Consider the following 21,099-nt stretch of genomic DNA (forward strand, 5'->3'; position numbering starts at 1 on the left):
ACAACGACACTATAGACATTTTAAATCTTTATGTTGATAATATAAAATCCTGTAGTCTTACAAAATATTTAAACAAAATTTCCAGATCTCAGCGTCATCATTTTCCATTAGGAAATTTTCATATCTGGCAGCTACATGCATAGACAGTTTCAAGAGGGAATTGGATCAACATGGAGCAGAGGTCCATCAGTAGCTGTTAGCCAGCAGGTATAGATGGAACATTATGTCTTGGACAGTGATGCTCTGTATTCTTGGTAGTTGGAGGGGGCAATAATGGGAGGGTTTCTGGAGTTCTGGTCCCACTGGTGGCCTCCTGATGCCACCTGGATTTTGGCCACTGTGACACAGAAGCATGTTGGATCATGCCAATGGCATATCCAGTCCAATGCTCTGCTAAACCTTCTGCCCCCCCCCCCGCCAAAGAAAAAATCCTGGCTACTATGCTGTGTTCTCCCATGGGAAAAAAATGACAATGTGAACCGTTTTATCCTCACTTGGAAATTTTACATACACACAGTTGTAGCTCCCAAATTTCCCCCTAAAGGGGTAGAATATGTTGGGGAACGTGTCTGTTGAGAGAAAAACTGCTTGGGGAGAGAAGACTGTTCCATCTGTAGGTGCGTTCACACACACTAAATAATTTTAATGCAATTTGCAATTAGATTTCACTATGCTAAATTGAAAAATCCACTTGCAAACAGTCATTGCATGAATGCACCTTATGGCTCATTTTAAGGGATGCCAGCCTCCAGGTAGGACCTGAGGATCCCCTGGAATTACACAGATCAGTTCCTCTGGAGAAAATGGATGCATTGGAGCGTGGACTCTATGGCACTTGGACCCATTGTTCCCTCAAAGCTGCAGAATCTTGTGAGCAAAAATTCTATTTTGTGAGCTACTGTCATTAAAGTTGTGAGCTACTGCATAAAATATGGTGCTTTCGGGTCATCCTTCCTGAGCTAAGACAAAAGTTTGTGAGCTGAAGGCTAAATATCTGTGAGCTAGCTCACACTAAGCTTAGAGGGAACACTGGACCCAGAGCCAGCGCGTGGGAGTAGGCGGATGCCTAGGGCACCACCCCACCTGGGTTCGCTGCTGGGCACCCCCTCTCTCCCCTGATGAGCCAGCCCAGGGCTTGCATATGGCGCTCCTTGCAAGGAGCACGGTATGCAAGCGTTGGCTCTCCCCGCCCCTGATCAGGCTTCCTGCAAAGCAAGAAGCCTTAGCAGGGCCGGGGCTTGCTTGCCACCCTCCTCACCCCTGGGCTGCCTGATGACATCACTTTTGCAATTTTCTTTCCCAAAGGAATGAGGGGGGGAGGCGCTGTCCAGGGGTCTGCCTTTAGCGGCAGAATCCCTAGTGCTTGGACCCCTCTGAAGTCTCTGTTGTCCTTATGCTCCGTCCCCAAATCTGGAGTTTTCAGATCTTGATCTTGTAATCCTACCTCTCCCTCATCCCCCTCTGGGGGCCAGGGAGGACCTGGCAACCAGTGTTCCCTCTAAGCTGAGTTAGTGTGAGCTAGCTCAGATTTTTAGCCTCCAGCTCACACATTTTTGTCTTAGCTCAGGAAAAATGGCCACAGGGCACAATTTATCCAAATAGCTGACAACTTTAATGAGCAGCTTAGAGGGAATGTTACTGGCAACCCTTCAGCTTCCTAGCTGTTGGAAAACAAACTTTGATTGCAGAATTGCTCCCAGTCTTGAGTCCAAGGAGAATGAGTCAGGATAGCTTTAAATAAATAAATTCTTATTGGCAGACTGGAGTTAATACAAAAAGAGGGCAAGGAACCTAACTTCTATGTCAGCCAGGTCACTTCCACCGAGAGGCATTCTTGTAATTATGCCTTTTTGAACCACCAGCAACAAGAGATAGCGGGGCACATCCAACCATCTTCCTAGTGGCTTCCTCCAGCCAAAGTGGGCTTCCCCCAATGGAAGAAGACTCCTTAGATTGCTGCGAACCTTAGCCAAAAATGGGTATAAAGACTTGAATAAATAAATTTTGCTCAGTGGAATGGCAAGATAGGCATAGTATCCAACCCCATGTCCTCAGCTCCTCCCCCAGTCCTTGGTCCAACAAACACATTTAGAAAGCTAAAAAACAGTGTATGAGGCTGTTCATCCATTGTCATGTTGCCCTGCCTTCCCACTACCCAACAATTAGGCCAAAATGACCACCTCATCTTCTTAAGCCGAAATCAAGAACTGGCTCCATAGGGCATGCAAAGCAGTCTCTTTTCTCTCGCTTGTGATTTCTCACTCTTCAAATATCCATTGAGACTATAGCAGAGGTGGCCAAACTGAGGCTCAGGAGCCACATGTGGCTCTGACACATTGTGTGGCTCTCGAAGTCCCCACAACTCCATTGACTGGCTTGGAGAAGGCATTTGTCTCTAAATCTGGTGGCTTGGAGAAGGATCTTAGTTGCTTTCTTTCCACCTCTTCCCCCTTCTCCTCCCCCATCTATTTCCTTCCTTCCTTCTTCCCTCCCTGTCCCTTCCCTTCCCCCCTCCAACATCTGACCTTCATGTCTTGCAGCTCTCAAACATCTGATGTTTATTTTATGTGGCTCTTATATTAAGCAAGTTTGGCCACCCTTCTTTTATAAGGTTAGAGAGCTGGAAACCTGTACCACCATCATGCACAAGTATGGTTTCGAAGCATGGATCAACATGGATCCTCAGGATTTTTGCATCACCCCAAGCTCACCATTGAATCACATATAATTTCCATAGCCACAGACTGCACCACAAAAATCATGGGTCCACCTCTTCTTGGCAAGCCCACTGCTCAAAAACATAGTTCCAAAACAGTCGTGGAATGGCCTTAGATTAGCTATAGCTCTCACAGGAGTTGTTCTTGAAAGGGCAGCTGCTGCGAGAGCCCTCTCAGCCCTCACCCACCTCACAGGGTGTTTGTTGTGGGGGGAGAAGATATGGGAGATTGTAAGCCACTCTGATTCAGAGAGAAGGGCAGGGTACACACAGCTCTGGATCAGCATGCTTATAGGAAAATTGTTCCCTGGGCCTGTGTTGAGTGACTGCCAAAAAAATTAAAGATTTGAGAGATCCTTTGATGGTTCTTCCTGAGTTGGGTTCTAGCTGTAAATATTGCTTAATGACACTTTTTATTACAGGACAGGAAACTTAGAGTTGTGTTAATTGTGGCTCAGTTGGGGTAAACAGGTTAGAAGGAAGTGACTGGATTAAATCAAGGTGAGGTGAGATGTTTTCTTCGGAAGGTTAGTCTGACATGACTTATTCTTGAGAAAATCATGCTGGCTCTTAGTAGTCGCTTCCATTCTTTCTAAATGTTCCAGGACTGACTGATGATTTGTTATAAAACTTTTCCAGGTATAGACTGACGAGTCGGTAGTTACCTCTTTTTTCCCCTTCTTGAAGATAGGGACAACATTCGCCCGCCTCCAATCTTCCGGCATCTCTGCTGTTCTCCAAGCATTCTCAAAAATAATAGCCAGAGGCTCAGAAATTATATCCACAAGCTCTTTTGGAACCCTTGGATGCAATTCATCTGGCCCTGAGGATTTAGTTTCATTTAAAAAAACTAGGTGTTTATGTACTACCCCTATGCTGATCCTAGGTTGGAACTTCTTACCCTCCTTATACGTTCTGTTTTTGCCATGTTGAGCACCGTTTCCCTCAGAAGAGAAGACTGAGGAAAAGTAGGAATTGAACAGTCCCGCCTTCTCTTCATTACCTGTTACAATTTCACTTCCTTGCCCTCGCAATGGGTCCACCATGTCCTTGCTCTTTTTCTTACTCTGAACATAAGAAAAGAACCCTTTTTTGTTGTTTTCAGCATCTTTGGCCAGCCTAAGCTCATACTGAGCTTTAGCTTTCCTAACTTTTTATCTACAAGCACTGGTGATTTGTTTAAATTTATCCTTGGTTATAAGGCCCTCCTTCCAACTCTTAAAGCAGTCTTTTTTATTTCTCAAGTCTTTAGAGAGCTGTTTATGGAGCCACTTCAGCTTCTTTAGGCTTTTTCCATTTTTTCTTCTCACAGGAATTGTCTCTGATTGCCCTTTCAGTATTTCGCTTTTAAGAAACTCCCACCCCTCCTGAACCCCCTTCCTCCTAAGTATTTCTGACCATGGGATTTTACCCAGCATAGTTCTAAGTTTATCAAACTATACCTTTCTGAAGTTCAACCTATAAGTCTGACTGCGTATAACTTTTCCCTTCCCTATGACTGTAAATTCCAAAATCACATGGTCGCTACTGCCCAGAGTGCCCACTATTTCCACTTCTTCAATCAATTCTTCCTTGTTGGTGAAAATCAAATCCAAGATAGCAGATCCCCTTGTTTCCTTCTTCACTTTCTGGAAAAGGAAGTTGTCAGCAAGACAAGTCAGGAATCTATTTGACTTTTCATTTTTAGCAGAGTTGGACTTCCAACAGATGTCCAGGTAATTGAAATCTCCCATGATCACTGTATCCCTTCTCTTGGAGAACTTTGCAATCTGCTGTAGAAGTATCTCATCCAAGTCCTCTGCCTGACTTGGTGGTCTATAGCAGACCCCCACAATAATATCACTGTTGTTTCTTACTCCTTTTATTTTTACCCAGAGACTCTCAACTGAGCTGCCATGCTCAGATTCACATATTTCCTCACAAGTATATACCTCCTTCACATATACTGCTACGCCTCTGCCCTTTCTCATTTGCCTGTCCCTTTTAAATAAGTTGTACCCCTGAATCCTAATATTCCAGTTGTGAGTGTCATCCCACCAAGTTTCAGTAAGGCCTATTATGTCATAGTCTCCTTCCTTTATTAGGACTTCCAGTTCCTCCTGTTTGTTTCCCATACTCTATGCATTAGCGTAGAGACATCGGAATCCACGTTGTATGCATCCTGAGGGTTTGGTTTCCATACAAGCCTGCAGGTTAACATTACCTAGCGTATGCGCCACTCTTTGCAAATCTTTTATGTTCTTATCCCCAGTTTCTGGCATCATACGAGGCTTTGAATTATTGTCTTGCTCCCCCATACAATTTAGTTTTAATCCCTCCTTATTAGGTAAGCAGCATCATAACTATATGATTGACACAAGCTAGACCCTCATCTGTTCCATAACCTCCAATACTTGAAAATGGACGCTTGCAATAAACCCAGATGCCAACTTTGCTGCCACACCAATTTGCATCAGGTTTGACAAAACTGCACCTACACAACAATGCTCCCACTTCAAACTGATCAGCATCCATTAGCTTCACAAAGAACTGTTTAAACAAACTCTGAGGGGCAGGATTTTATTAAAACTCAATATCAACTACACTATCTCAGGCTTATTCACCTACTTATCTTCTAACATTGTACTTGCCATTAAATGCCAATGATGCCTTTCAGTTCTCAACATAGGACAAACAGGTCAAACCCTATGCCAAAGAAAAAATGGACACAAATCTGACATCAAGAATCACAAAACTAGAGAGACCTGTAGAATATTTCATCCTCCGAGGACATTCCATGGGAGACCCCAAAGTAGTTGCTTTATTGCAAAGGAATTTCAGAAACAGGCTGGAATGAGAGACTGCTGAATTACAAATTATTACAGCACTCAGGACAATGGCGCCCCTGGGGCTCAACAGAGATATCGGCTTCTTATCTCACTACACACTAAGTCTCCCAGTTCTTACTAATACCCAGAAATTAAACTTTTTTGGTCTTAAAGCGGTCACTGGACTCAAACTGTTTCAATGTATGTGAAGCAGTGTGTACATGCGAAGTCTCGCATGTACTCAGGGTTGAGCTTGGTTTGTCTTGGGGGTGCTGCTGGACTCTGGCTTCGCTCTCACATCTCTTTGTTAGCTCTTGTATTTATGCTAATTTGCTGCCATTCATTGATCACTCGACCCATGTATCTTTAGGAAGCAGAGAGATCTGACTTTTCAGCCAACCCTTATTTTATTTATACATCCTGTCTTGAAGCTAAATTTACCCTAGTACATAGTGCTTAAACAAATTATAGGATGCATCTGTTCACTGGAAGCAGACCATTTCTATACTGTTTACAGCAGGGGTCCTCAAACTATGGCCCGTGGGCCAGATGCAGCCCGCTGGGGACGTTTATGCGGCCCGTCGGGTTATGGCAAAATCAGACAGGAAGTGACGTTCGACCTAAACTCGCATTAGCAACGCACACTTCCGGCACTGGGCTGAGGCGGCGGAGACAGAGTGTGAGGTGATACCGAGGCGAGTTCCCAGGCCGGGGTGTGTGGTGTGGGGAAGGGAGAGAGATGCAGAAGACGGAGAACTGACGGCCCGCGGCCTTGTACAGTAACGGCAGTCCGGCCCTACAACAATCTGAGGGACAGTGAACTGGTCCCCTATTTAAAAAGTTTGAGGACCCCTGGTTTACAGGATTCAATACAGTCATCAATTTGTCAATACTGCAAGGGTCAGCATAAAGAGTGAGAATGTGGTTGAACACAGATGTGAGATGCCTGTGCCCTTTTGACTCTTCAGCCACAATAGGAAACGCAGGACTCAAGGCTGGTATGCCAGGCACATGGTCTCACCCACATTTCTATTTGTGGTCTTGAAATTGGCCATCTGCTCCAATTTCAGCTCAACTTATGCATCTTGACCCTTCCTGCCCTCCACCCTCTTTTCTGTAAGTAGGAGATTCTGTTGCATTGTTTGTATCTGAAGAAGTGAACTTACACATGAAAGCTTATACTTTCAAAAGTATATTTAAAAGCTTGCACACAAAAGCTTATACATGTATCCCCTTGCCCAGCTGGTGCAGAGTTTTGGGCTGGGTTGTCATCAATATGCTGATTAACAGCCATCTGTATCTCTTGTTGGGCAGTGGGCTGGACACCATCCCAGCTTATTTGGCTGAGGAACTGGAAGCCATGGTGGGATGCCTAAAGTGGAGTTGGCTGAGACTGAACCCTTCTAAGATGGAGATTCTATGACTGAGTCAGGCGGATGCTGATATGGGGCCTCAACGGCTATGGACAGTGAGCCACTGAAACTGGCCCTTTCTGCTTAGAGTCTGGGGGTGATTCTGGATGCCTCTTTCTCAATGGAGGCCCAGGTTTCCCACATTGCCAGGCTGGCATTTCTCTAACTATGCCAAATCAGGCAGCTTGCCCCCTAGCATACATAGCCACTATAATCCGTGCAACGGTCACTCACAGGTTGGATTACTGAAACTTGCTCTTGCCCTTGAGGCTGACTCAGAAACTCCAGCTAGTGCAGTGTGCAATGACTTGGGTCCTCACAGGACCCCATGCACAGCTCACAGCTCCCTCGTGCTACGGGAACTGCATTGGTTTCCAGTGGCGTACTAGATCAGGTTCAAGGTCCTTTTAAGGCCCTTAAAAGTCAGGTTGGTGTAGAGGCAGTATGGTTAGTGGTTAAGTGTGCAGACTCTACCAGATTTGATTCCTCACTCCTCCACTTGCAGCTGCTGGAATGGCCTTGGGTCAGTCATAGCTCTCGTAGAGTTGTCCCCGAAAAGGCAGCTTCTGGGAGAGCTCTCTCAGCCCCACCTACCTCACAAGGTGTCTGTTGTGGGGGAAGAGGATAAAGGAGACTGTGATCATACACCCTAAATAATGTACTTTCAAGCCACTTTCAGTGCACTTTCCAACTGGATTTGACTGTGTGAACTGAAAGTGGATTGAAAGTGCATTATTTAGTGTGTGGGATCACAGCCTGAGACTCTGATTCAGAGAGAAGGGCGAGGTATAAATCTACAGTTTTCTTCTTAATGGCGAGGGACCCACATCTTCAGGATCACCTCTCCTGGTGCTCTGGTCATCAACATCTGCTGGTGGTCCCTGACTTGAGAGATATCTGGCTGTCCGCAGCCAGGGCGTTCTCTGCCCTGGAGATCACCAGGCCGCACCTGAACTAGAGATTTTCTTCCAGTATGGCTTTTTTTGTTGTGTTTTACCGAGCATCCCCCAGCCCTCCTAGCCCTTGACAGTTGTCACAAGCCAAGTAAAGATCCGCTCAGGTGACTGTTTCCGACAGGGCTCCATCCAAGAGCAGCATTCCTACAAGAAAGGGGAGAGGAAAGGGTGAAGTGAACTCCTACCCCGCCTCGCGTCTCCCGCCCCAGCATTGGTGCGCGCCAGCAGCTGATCAGATTGCTGCCTTGTTGCCTCGGCGCATTCTGCGGTGTATAAAAGGTTCCCCGCGGGGATTGCTTCCTTCTCGTCTCGCCTCTCCTTTCCTTCTGAGCGCGCCTGGTTGATCTGCGGAAGGTAAAGCGCCCCCCTCCCCTTATGCCTTTACTTGTGCGGGTGGCTGTGGGGCTCGCCAGGAAATGTATTGTCTCCCTTTGGGAACCCCGGGCTTGAGACGGTCGGAGGAGGAAAGAAAAAAAGCAGCCTTGCCTTGGGTCCCTTCCATTCGCCGTGCAAACCTTTGCAGAGTTCCTCCGGGATGAAACTCACCGGCAGGCTGCAGGAATTCTGCCTGGGATTGCCCAGTGAATGTGCAGGACTGCGGAAGTTGGTCCTTTCCTCTCCGCCTTGTATTTTGGCGAGCATCAGAGGGACGATACACAAACTATTTATTTCTAGTTGCAGGGCGTCCATTTTTTTCCTTCTTCTTCCCAGAATGCTGTGGGTGAAGGCGAATTAGCCTGCCGTTCATTTGTCCCGAGGAGCAGAGAACAGGGGATTTGAGACGGTGGCTTGAAAGAGCGCCTCTTTCTGTCTGTCTCTCTGTCTTTCGACAACGTGATGGACCTTTCGGTAGTCAAAATACAGCGTGAATAGGACTTATGTAAATTTTTTTAATGAACAAAAATAGACTTCATTTGCATGCCACCTTTCTGCTTTGCCTAATGCTCCCCCAAAGTGGGCCATAAATTTTAAAAAATAATAATTTGACATTTAAAAGACAACATTCTGGACGTCCCACAGAAATGTTTAGGGAGGAAAATGAAAATAGGATTTAAATATGTAAAATAAAGGAGAGGGGGGAAATGTGGCAGGTATGTAGCTGTTTTGGGTGCTGAAAAGTAAGAAGAAATACAAAAATATATGAAACCTGCACTTTCTAAGTTACCTTTTAATATTATGTTTTTACTCTAATAACAACAGTAATAACAGCTCATTGCTTATACCTCCCATGCCTTTTTAATTAAAGTGACTTGGTCAAGGTCACCAAGTGAATATCATAGCCAGGCAAGGATCCAACCTGAGATCTAGTTCGATGCAAAGCAGGGAAGAATTTGAACAGGTGCAGATTCTCATGCCAGGTGTGCTAAAATACCAACTTTTACGGAGCTCTTGAAAGCTTTGACTGCTGCAAGACCCAGATCCATAGCCAGAAAATTTTGGGTGGAGGGGCCTGGAAGTTTAAAAACATTTTTGGGGTGTGTGTGTGTAGGTCTTGGCTGCTTCTTCCCTCTACCAGCCAGCCCGCCCGGCCCCAACTCTCTCTCCCGCTCTCTCCTCACTGTTGCTCTCTCACTCTCCCTTGTGCTCTCTCTCTATCTCGCTGTCGCTTACTCGCTCTCCCCCTCCCTGTTGCTCTCTCTCTGTCCCCCTTGTTCTCTAACATACTCTTTTGTTTTCTCTCTCTCTCTCACTTCCCCCCTGGCTGTCGCTCTCTCTCTCTCTTGTTGCTTTTTCTTGAGCTTGCTCTCCTCCCCCCCTCATCTTCGAGTCCTGCTGCCAAATTCGTATACGAGGCTCTCCAATAGAGGGGCCCTACAGAGGGAAGGGGGGTTGAATGGAGCTGCCTTCCCCCCACTGCCCATGGCTACGGGCCTGGTAAGACCTCACTGTCGGTGCGGGTGTTAGCAGAGAGAGCTGTGTGATGTGCTCAACGGTGAGCCCCAGGAAAGAAGTGAGCCAGACACCTGCAGCTAGTGCTAAAACAGTGTATTTACAGTATATACAACTCGTGCTCACTAGTGCAGTCAAATACATTAAACACAGGACCAAAGCGCTCCGCCAGCATGTGAACTCTCGAAGAGAGACCTGTGCATTGCAAGCACAGTCCATATATAGTTCTGTCAGCCAATCCTGGCAGTCCACAGTCATGCTGACTCAGCAGGTCCTTTCCACCTGTCTTCAGCCGGCTCAAACCGGCCTGTAGATAAGGTCACTGTGACCTAGCATGCCAGCTAGATCTGTCAGTAATTGAATCTATCTTAACACAGTTTGACAGCTCTATTATGACAGCAGGTGATCTAGCTGGCATGCTAGGTCACCGTGACCTTATCTACTGGCCGGTTTGAGCCGGCTGAAGACAGGTGGAAAGGACCTGCTGAGTCAGCATGACTGTGGACTGCCAGGATTGGCTGATCACCTGCTGTCATAATAGAGCTGTCAAACTGTGTTAAGATAGATTCAATTACTGACACTCACATGAACCAGTATCTTTTGGGGACATATTTGCAAGGTGATTGTGTAAGCAGCTGCCCTGCAGCATCCTGTTCCTCAGATCAGAAAAGGGAATTGAAATGGGAAAATGTGATTGTAAGTAGGTAACTTTCCTACTTCTTTTGTCCTGCTTACAGCAGAAAAGATATTTCTCGGGGGCTGTTGATCATTGCTACTTTCCAAAGGAGCAGAAACATCCGTTCTGCGTAAGAATTAGGTCATGGAAAGGAGAAAGGAATGGCTTGAGTCCCCCGTTCTTTCTGAAGTGTACCTTTCTGCTAGCACAAGATGTCAAAGCAAGGTAGGCTGTGACTTCACTCCGTTTTCTTATTTGAAGCTGTCATGAGTCTGAGGCCTAGAATGGCCTAGAATTCAGGGAGAAGCCTACATTGGAATTGCTGGTGGGCTTACATCTCTCAGGATCCCTGCAGTCCGTTTGATTGGGTGAAGAAAATTCAGAGGGAAAACTAGCCCAAGAGGGGTGGGACCAGCTGGCAGGAGAGCATAAAAGGCCAAGGCACCAACAGGGTGCGTTCTTTCTGGAAAAGCTGCAGGAGAAAAGGCAGCAGGAGAGATCCCTTACTGAACGGGTAAGTCTCTGTAGCTAAATCAAGGGAAAGTTTAGCAAGTCAGGGTAGGGCTTTTCTTTTTGTTTACACCAACCTTTACTGCAGGGGTCCTCAACCCCCGGTCCATGGACTGGTACCGGTCCGTGGACTGTTGGCAACCAGGCCACATGGGAGGCCGCTACCGCCTCCCCGCCACTCCGCTGCCACCGCCACCCTCTCCCTTCCCTTCTGCTCTGCCTCTTCCTCAGCGCGATCAGAGTGCACCGTGTCTCTGCCCCACTGGCTGTGACACAGCATGCATTTTATCCTTCTAAGAACGCACTAGAGGAGGCTTGGCTCCCCCTCCCTTCCACTTCCAGAAAGGAGGTGGGGAAGCGTCCTCCAGCGCATTCTTAGAAGAAGGATAAGATGCACACAACATCGCAGCCAGTGGGACCGAGGCGTGGCATGCTGTGATCGCGCTGGGGGGGAGGGAGGTGGAGCGGAAGGGATGGAAAGATGAAGGGGCGGCACCAAGGTGCACTCTGATGGGGGGGGGTGACGGGGGGGTGCAGCGTTGCCGGTCCCTGGTACCAAAAAGGTTGGGGACCACTGCTTTACTGTATATATATTTCACTACCCACTTATTATTTGAGCACTGTAAACAAACTGTTGTTTAACTGCCTGGGTCCTCACGTCTCTTTGGTCACAGTTAAAAGGTTTTACTATAAGGAAGACAGGTGGTTGGGTGTTTTCGGCCCTTCCATAAAGACCCTTACCAGAGTGGTCCTAGCCAGTAGAAGGCCCGTCCTGGCCCCCTGCTGTATGGCAGAAGCATTGGAAGAATTTTTTTTTTAAATCGCCATATCTGCCAACTTGTTGTTAGCCGAAGCATCTTGGTTCTTCCAGGGTCCTGTATCATTTGAGGAGGTGGCCGTGTATTTCACCGAGGAGGAGTGGGCTCTGCTGAATGCTGGTGAAAGAGCTCTTTACAGGGAAGTCATGCTGGAAAACTATAGGAGCATGGTCTCTATGGGTAAGCAAGTAGTTGGCTGGTCTGTGCATGGCCTGCTCTTTATTTCTCATTAAGTTCCATGGAGAATTAATGATAGTTAACCAAGTCTCAAAGATGTAACCAATAGGAATGGGTATAGACTGGCTCATGAGCTGAAATTTAGGCGAACTTGGGCAGTTTGGAGCTTGGGAACTGATGTCCGGAGAACTTTTCACCAGTTCGGTTCAACTGTCCAGGGCCAGTCATTTAAACCAAACAGCTGAGCAGTGCAGGGTCAGGCGTTAGGTTTAAATGGCTGCCAGCCATTTAATCCTTTGGATTTGCTTCCTGCTACTTTGAGGTGGTGGGGGTAGGGGGAGTAAAACAAGGTTTAAATGGCTCCCAGATGCTGGAAGAAAGGGGGAACAGAACTTTTCAGTTTGGGTGGGGCCTGTTTGGTTTGGGGGTTGTTGTCTGGGCTTCTTATCTTTCCTCTTTGTGCTCCTTATCTTTTCAAAAAGGCTCTTCGATCTGCAAACCTGACCTCATTTACTGGTTGGAAGAAAGGGATGAGATGTTCATCCAAGACTCTGAGGAAGCAAAGATCTCAACAGGTACTTCCTTAGACCTGTGGAGCAACCCTTCTGTGTTGGCAAATTGTGGTTCAAATTTGATAGCATCCAGAATATGTTCATCATTCTGCCTCTGGGTTTTTCTGGCAGACATCTCTGTGGCTTCATCCCCTCATGCCTTGATTTAAAGCATGTTTCCTTCAATGCTGTTTGCCGTTGAGGCCTGTTCTTTTAAAGTCATGACTGACTTGCATTCTTCTTTCTTAGATTCTCTTTCTTGCTGGAATAAGGAATTTCCTTTTGTTTCTGCCAAAGAAGACACCAGCGTGAGGGAGAAGAGGGTGAAGAGATTTTCACAGGAAGGCCTTACCTCAGAAGATATACCGGAGTCTTTCCTGGGATCAGTTCCAGAGATAATTGTCATCCTGACAGATCTGCCTGAGAGTAAGTTTTTGTTTATGGTCTTGCCAGAGAAACAGATCAGGTATAACCTGTGAGAGAGACATTATGCTGAAAGACCACAGTGTAGCCTATGGAGAAACTAAATTACCCATATCAGAAGAATACCCTGTCAGAAAGCAAGGCAAGACAGTGTGGTGTAGTGGTTCAAGTGCTGAAATGAGATTGAAAAGACCCAAATTCAGGTCCAGTTTTGGACATAAAGTTGCCCGGGTCATTCTCCTCAGCCTGTAACCTACCTCTCATGAGAATGATGCTTGTTGTCCTGAGCCCCTTGGAGGAATGGCAGAATGAAAATGCTATTTTTAATATAGATGCTGTTCTGCAATTCCCTGTGTTACAGGCCCTTTAAGAAATCTCAGCATGCTCTTTTTAATTTGTAAAAACACAATTTTACACTTTCACCTACATGTTTACTAGAGCAGTGGTCTTCAGTCTTTCTTTAGGCCGGGTTCCACCTTTAGAAGAAGAAGACTGCAGATTTATACCCTGCCCTTCTCTCTGAATTAGAGACTCGGAGCGGCTTACAATCTCCCATATCTTTCCCCCCAACAACAGACACCCTGTGAGGTGGGTGGGGCTGAAAGGGCTCTCACAGCAGCTGCTCTTTAAGGGACAACTCCTGCTATAGCTATGTCTAACCCCAGGCCATTCCAGCAGCTGCAAGTGGAGAAGTGGGGAATCAAATCCAGTTCTCCCAGATAAGAGTCCGCATACTTAACCACTACACCAAACTGGCTCTTGGTAGGCAGAGTATGGCCTGTTGAGTTGCTAGTACATGCCCAAAAATGTGCTCCTGTGACAGAATGAAGAGCCTGAGTTATGACCATGCCAGGCAGCGGGTGAGACTGTGTGCTGCAAGTGCTCACAGATCATTGGAGGACTGGGTGGTGCTCTGAGGAGTTGGCCAGGTGACAGGAAGAGAGAGGAGAGCTTTTGTGAGGGAGGATTTCTGACCCCACCTGACCAAAAAAGGCATCTTCTTGTTCCTTAGTGACTTCCTTTCACTCTCCTGCTGCTCCTTACAGCAAAGAGTGGCAGGAGATACAGTGTCCCTGTGCTCTAAACATTCCACACTTAGGTAGGAGGAGGTGCTTCTAAAAATCAGCACAAATGTTTTTTCTGCAATCCAGCCAGTGGGATTCCATGACCTGCTTGACGGTTGTGACCCATGGATCACCACAGTAAAGCAAGAAAAAGTCTTCTGCAGATGAGTGTGGATGGGTGCTCCATTTCTGCTGGTTGGATTTGTAGATCCTTGGTAGGAGGGTACAGAAGCATCTCTCATCTGCCTTCATCTGAAGGCAGGGAAGCATGGCCCTTGGAAGTGTCCTTATGGGAAAAGTGGCAGGATTGGGAAGTCACTTGAATATGACAGGAAGGAAGAAGCCAATGAAAAACAGGGCTGCTACAATGGGACTTTGAATAATTTCTGTCTCATAAAAGGTGTGAAATCCAAATGTAGTTAGATGTCCTTTTTCTTATTATTTACAGTGTGTAAAGAAATAAAGCAGTATATTTTGTCATATGGCTGCTGTGAGGGATGGTCAGGGTCAGCAGGTAGAAAGGGGAACACTCTGAAATTTTGTCGCCTTTACCCAGTACCTCAGGAAACCCAAATTAACCTTGTCAGAAAAAATAAAGGCACTGATAGCGTTTTAAAAGTTCAAAACAAGTAACAGATTTATTATGTTAAGAAAGGCAAGGAAGGGAGGAAATAATAGCTGATGAATGTTTTATAAAATCAGTTGGCAGGCAAAAAATCAAGTAATAATAACTCAAGAACACTAGAGATGTTGGCAGGCTGATATTGAAATATAAAACAAACAGTGTTTACCTCACACTGGAGAACACTCATTCAATACAGAAAGACTTTTAAAGTTAGTTCAGGCTTCTCAAATATATCTCCACACTGGACTGACTGAACTTGTGATGGATGTCCCCTTCACAGACCCTCTTCCCTAGCAATCAGGTGTCCTCTAGACAGTAGAGCTTTACCCTGGACAATAACACCCTTGAGGGCTCTTCACACTAGCACCTCATTTACTTGTGTTAAATCCTCTCACAGCCAGGAACTCTGTCTGACTTCTAGGATTTCCACACAGCCACAAGAACCTTTTGTCCCTCTCACAGTGTGTGTGTTTTGGTGTTCTAGCTTAGAACCAGGAGTCTGCCCTTTGGTCTGATGGAACTGCTCAGCAGGGTCTTAAAGCCTCACTCTGCCTTGTGACACTCTGCCACAGTCTTGAGAGTTTTCCCCAGAAAGTGCTATGGTTAGCCCCTTTTCTCAAATCAACTCTCAAGCAGAAGAGCTCTAAATAAACCAGCTCTGTCTCAGGAACTGATGTGAACTTCCTGCTCAGTCTGCTCTCAGCTCCAATCTCTACATTGATCTGAACTCTGAGGAGATTTTTACCTCCAGGCTGCCTTTTTACATTTGATACATTCGTTACTATGGAAGCGGTTCAGCTAATCAGAACTTCTCAATTCTCACTCAGGCAGACTGCTTTCAGTTCATCACAGTTGCTTTTCTTCTTGGAACCGAAATGGAATCCAGTTTGGTGTAGTGGTTATGAGTGGTGCACTCTAACCTGTAGAACCAGGTTTGATTCCCCACTCCTCCACGTGCAGCTGCTGGTGACCTTGGGTCAGTCACGGTTCTCTCAGAGTTGTTCTCTCAAGAGCAATTCTCAAAAGAGCTCTTTCAGTCACACCTCACAGGGTGTCTGTTGTGGGGAGAAGAAGGGAAGGAGACTGGTGGACCTTCTAATGGCACCTTGGTTTTTGGCCACTGCATGACAGAATGTTGGACTGGGCTTCTCTTACGCTTTTATATTCTTATGAGATTGTAAACTACTCTGAGACTCTTAAGGGTAGGGTATAAATCCAATCTCCTCTTTGTTCCAGCACTATTCTCCTTTGAAAATTTCTAAGTTAATAGAGAGTAATTAGAGGTTTCCTCAGGCATATCAGAAACTCTGAACTAATGACAGTTTTGGCTATGAGATAGTTATTGTGTGGGATGCTTACTGGGTTTTTCTTTGTTTTCCCGGAGGAGATCAGAGAAAGCAAAGTGCTGCTGACCATCTGAGAAGACACAGGAATTTGCAGGAGGAAAAAGAACCTTGGAATAAAAGAAGACTAAAGAGAAGTAAGAAGGCAGAAAACCAGAAGCAGATGACAAAATCAGTTGTCCTTCGCAAGAGAGATTGCCATGAAACCCTGGTCATAAAAAATTTACAAAAGGGAAGAAGGAATAAAGAAGGAAAATTTACAAAAGGGAAGAAGAATGAGAAAGGGTCTGGCAACAAATCCAGTCCTAAGAGAAATCAAAGAATTCTCGCAGGGGAGAAATCATATGCATGCTTGGTATGTAAAAGGAGCTTTAATCGAAAAGGCAATTTAGTTTCACACCAAAGGATTCACACTGGGGAGAAACCATACAAATGCTTGGAGTGTGGAAAGAGTCTTAGCTGTAGCAAAAGACTTACTATTCACCAGAGGATTCACACAGGGGAGAAACCATATCAATGCTTGGAGTGTGAAAAGAATTTCAGTTGCTTTAGGTACCTCAAGGTTCACCAAAGGACTCACACAGGGGAGAAACCATATCAATGCTTGGAGTGTGGGAAGAACTTTAGTCAGAGAACAGGTCTTATTTATCATCAGAGGGGGCACACAGGGGAGAAACCATACGAATGCATGGAATGTGGAAAGAGGTTCAATCGGATCCACCACCTGAATGGTCATCGAAGGAGCCACACGGGGGAGAAATTGTGCAAAAAGTACAAATGCTTAGTATGTGGAAAGGGCCTCACTAGCAGAAGAAACCTTTCTGCTCATGAAAGAAGGCATGAAGGGGAGAAACCACATAAGAGCATGAGAAAAGCTTCAGTTTGAGAGGAAGCCTCAGTTATCACCAAAAGGTGCACAAGGGAGAAACCATACAAATGTACCAAGTGTGAAAAGAGCTTCAGACATAGCTCACGCTTTACTGTTCACTATAGAGTCCACACAAAAGAGAAACCATGTAAACGGTAGTCATTGGTTTAATCTTTTTCACATTCTTGCACCAGAAAGCCCATTGTATTAGTGTGTTGTAGGGGCTGGAGTGTTGGATAAGGATCAAGGAAACCTGTGTTCCAGTCTTTGCTCTGGTGTGGAATCTTGTTGGGTGCATGGATCTTGTGCCATGCTGTCAGCCAAACATACCTCACAGGGTTGTTAGGATAAAATGGGGAAAGAGGAGAACAATTTTAAGCTGTTTTGAATCCCCATTGGGTAGGAAAGTGAAAGAAATGATTGTAAGCAAGGCTTGTTCAGTAAATCAGTGTTGAATAAGCCCATTACTGGCTGTTTGAGAACCTGAGTCAAGCCGCGTGTATGCCTGAATACCCGTTTTGCATGTTAAAATGCAAAGAGTGTTTCTTTGGGCTTTTTGTAATTGTTTTACATTATAACTTCTCTGTATCAGGTAGACACATTTGTGGTTGATATCCTTTCTTTGCCATTTGGAAATCTACTGTAGTAATAGGGGTTAGAATGTTGGTTGAAGACTGGAGAGCAGAGGTGTGGACCAGCCTCCGAACTTCCTGGGGAAAATTCTGTTGGGTTGCCCTCCTGAGGGGCTTGTGTTTTTCTTTCGATTTTAAGGTTTTTGTTACGTTTATAAGAAAAGGGAGGACAAGGGGAAAGGGGAGAAATACAGTTTACAAAATAATTTTTCTGCTTAAAATAATAACTTCATCATTACATACTAACGAAAAACAGTGCAGAGAAAAACAAACAGAAGACTACTCCACAGTACCTGCAAGTTCTCAAACACTGGGAAAATACTGCCCTAATCTTCTATATGTTGGCATAGGAAATAATGCCAGTAAGGCATGAGGCACTGCTGCTGATCGGACAGCTACTGTCAGGTAGATGACTCAGGAAGATCTGTCAGAGGAGAACTGGTTCTAGCCAGTAGAATGATGTAATCGGGTGAGGAGTACAGAATGACTCAGCACTGCCTCATTGGTACAGTAATTAGGAGCAAAAGTATATTAATGAAGCTATGCTGTACACATTACCCTCTTACTATTCTATGATTGATTGGCGGAGCATTATGATGGAGAGTTTGTATATATGTAAAATACAACCTTGTATATAGTTTAAAAACAGTGTGGTGTTGGCTGTGTTAAACTATTGTTCATCGGAGTGGACGGGCAGTGGCAGATAAAGGCAGTCACAAATCTGCTAACTTATACAACGACACTATAGACATTTTAAATCTTTATGTTGATAATATAAAATCCTGTAGTCTTACAAAATATTTAAACAAAATTTCCAGATCTCAGCGTCATCATTTTCCATTAGGAAATTTTCATATCTGGCAGCTACATGCATAGACAGTTTCAAGAGGGAATTGGATCAACATGGAGCAGAGGTCCATCAGTAGCTGTTAGCCAGCAGGTATAGATGGAACATTATGTCTTGGACAGTGATGCTCTGTATTCTTGGTAGTTGGAGGGGGCAATAATGGGAGGGTTTCTGGAGTTCTGGTCCCACTGGTGGCCTCCTGATGCCACCTGGATTTTGGCCACTGTGACACAGAAGCATGTTGGATCATGCCAATGGCATATCCAGTCCAATGCTCTGCTAAACCTTCTGCCCCCCCCCCCGCCAAAGAAAAAATCCTGGCTACTATGCTGTGTTCTCCCATGGGAAAAAAATGACAATGTGAACCGTTTTATCCTCACTTGGAAATTTTACATACACACAGTTGTAGCTCCCAAATTTCCCCCTAAAGGGGTAGAATATGTTGGGGAACGTGTCTGTTGAGAGAAAAACTGCTTGGGGAGAGAAGACTGTTCCATCTGTAGGTGCGTTCACACACACTAAATAATTTTAATGCAATTTGCAATTAGATTTCACTATGCTAAATTGAAAAATCCACTTGCAAACAGTCATTGCATGAATGCACCTTATGGCTCATTTTAAGGGATGCCAGCCTCCAGGTAGGACCTGAGGATCCCCTGGAATTACACAGATCAGTTCCTCTGGAGAAAATGGATGCATTGGAGCGTGGACTCTATGGCACTTGGACCCATTGTTCCCTCAAAGCTGCAGAATCTTGTGAGCAAAAATTCTATTTTGTGAGCTACTGTCATTAAAGTTGTGAGCTACTGCATAAAATATGGTGCTTTCGGGTCATCCTTCCTGAGCTAAGACAAAAGTTTGTGAGCTGAAGGCTAAATATCTGTGAGCTAGCTCACACTAAGCTTAGAGGGAACACTGGACCCAGAGCCAGCGCGTGGGAGTAGGCGGATGCCTAGGGCACCACCCCACCTGGGTTCGCTGCTGGGCACCCCCTCTCTCCCCTGATGAGCCAGCCCAGGGCTTGCATATGGCGCTCCTTGCAAGGAGCACGGTATGCAAGCGTTGGCTCTCCCCGCCCCTGATCAGGCTTCCTGCAAAGCAAGAAGCCTTAGCAGGGCCGGGGCTTGCTTGCCACCCTCCTCACCCCTGGGCTGCCTGATGACATCACTTTTGCAATTTTCTTTCCCAAAGGAATGAGGGGGGGAGGCGCTGTCCAGGGGTCTGCCTTTAGCGGCAGAATCCCTAGTGCTTGGACCCCTCTGAAGTCTCTGTTGTCCTTATGCTCCGTCCCCAAATCTGGAGTTTTCAGATCTTGATCTTGTAATCCTACCTCTCCCTCATCCCCCTCTGGGGGCCAGGGAGGACCTGGCAACCAGTGTTCCCTCTAAGCTGAGTTAGTGTGAGCTAGCTCAGATTTTTAGCCTCCAGCTCACACATTTTTGTCTTAGCTCAGGAAAAATGGCCACAGGGCACAATTTATCCAAATAGCTGACAACTTTAATGAGCAGCTTAGAGGGAATGTTACTGGCAACCCTTCAGCTTCCTAGCTGTTGGAAAACAAACTTTGATTGCAGAATTGCTCCCAGTCTTGAGTCCAAGGAGAATGAGTCAGGATAGCTTTAAATAAATAAATTCTTATTGGCAGACTGGAGTTAATACAAAAAGAGGGCAAGGAACCTAACTTCTATGTCAGCCAGGTCACTTCCACCGAGAGGCATTCTTGTAATTATGCCTTTTTGAACCACCAGCAACAAGAGATAGCGGGGCACATCCAACCATCTTCCTAGTGGCTTCCTCCAGCCAAAGTGGGCTTCCCCCAATGGAAGAAGACTCCTTAGATTGCTGCGAACCTTAGCCAAAAATGGGTATAAAGACTTGAATAAATAAATTTTGCTCAGTGGAATGGCAAGATAGGCATAGTATCCAACCCCATGTCCTCAGCTCCTCCCCCAGTCCTTGGTCCAACAAACACATTTAGAAAGCTAAAAAACAGTGTATGAGGCTGTTCATCCATTGTCATGTTGCCCTGCCTTCCCACTACCCAACAATTAGGCCAAAATGACCACCTCATCTTCTTAAGCCGAAATCAAGAACTGGCTCCATAGGGCATGCAAAGCAGTCTCTTTTCTCTCGCTTGTGATTTCTCACTCTTCAAATATCCATTGAGACTATAGCAGAGGTGGCCAAACTGAGGCTCAGGAGCCACATGTGGCTCTGACACATTGTGTGGCTCTCGAAGTCCCCACAACTCCATTGACTGGCTTGGAGAAGGCATTTGTCTCTAAATCTGGTGGCTTGGAGAAGGATCTTAGTTGCTTTCTTTCCACCTCTTCCCCCTTCTCCTCCCCCATCTATTTCCTTCCTTCCTTCTTCCCTCCCTGTCCCTTCCCTTCCCCCCTCCAACATCTGACCTTCATGTCTTGCAGCTCTCAAACATCTGATGTTTATTTTATGTGGCTCTTATATTAAGCAAGTTTGGCCACCCTTCTTTTATAAGGTTAGAGAGCTGGAAACCTGTACCACCATCATGCACAAGTATGGTTTCGAAGCATGGATCAACATGGATCCTCAGGATTTTTGCATCACCCCAAGCTCACCATTGAATCACATATAATTTCCATAGCCACAGACTGCACCACAAAAATCATGGGTCCACCTCTTCTTGGCAAGCCCACTGCTCAAAAACATAGTTCCAAAACAGTCGTGGAATGGCCTTAGATTAGCTATAGCTCTCACAGGAGTTGTTCTTGAAAGGGCAGCTGCTGCGAGAGCCCTCTCAGCCCT

At 45.8% G+C, this 21,099-nt stretch overlaps 1 protein-coding gene across 2 annotated transcripts; it reads left to right on the top strand.

The window, feature by feature from the left end:
- The first annotated feature begins 8,117 nt into the window (after nucleotides 1-8,117).
- On the top strand, nucleotides 8,118-18,114 carry LOC132571313 (zinc finger protein 583-like). Of its 2 annotated transcripts, none has more exons than XM_060238116.1 (6): nucleotides 8,118-8,245; nucleotides 10,519-10,682; nucleotides 11,839-11,965; nucleotides 12,445-12,537; nucleotides 12,763-12,939; nucleotides 16,010-18,114. In XM_060238116.1, the coding sequence occupies exons 2-6, from the start codon at nucleotides 10,602-10,604 to the stop codon at nucleotides 16,852-16,854; spliced, it is 1,323 nt and encodes a 440-aa protein (XP_060094099.1). In that variant the 5' UTR covers nucleotides 8,118-8,245; nucleotides 10,519-10,601; the 3' UTR covers nucleotides 16,855-18,114. The 2 variants fall into 2 exon arrangements, with proteins under 2 accessions (XP_060094099.1, XP_060094100.1); XM_060238117.1 differs by having other exon boundaries at nucleotides 8,187-8,245; nucleotides 10,522-10,682.
- Nucleotides 18,115-21,099: the final 2,985 nt, after the last annotated feature.

This window comes from Heteronotia binoei, chromosome 5 (genome assembly GCF_032191835.1).
Source record: "Heteronotia binoei isolate CCM8104 ecotype False Entrance Well chromosome 5, APGP_CSIRO_Hbin_v1, whole genome shotgun sequence".
Taxonomy (NCBI): domain Eukaryota; kingdom Metazoa; phylum Chordata; class Lepidosauria; order Squamata; family Gekkonidae; genus Heteronotia; species Heteronotia binoei.

Coding starts and splice junctions, on each gene's coding strand:
- LOC132571313 (XM_060238116.1), top strand. CDS start 10,602: ATGGAAAGGAGAAAGGAATGGCTTGAGTCCCCCGTTCTTTCTGAAGTG. Junction 10,683..11,838: donor GCACAAGATGTCAAAGCAAG/GTAGGCTGTGAC, acceptor TGGTTCTTCCAG/GGTCCTGTATCATTTGAGGA. Junction 12,538..12,762: donor GGAAGCAAAGATCTCAACAG/GTACTTCCTTAG, acceptor CTTCTTTCTTAG/ATTCTCTTTCTTGCTGGAAT.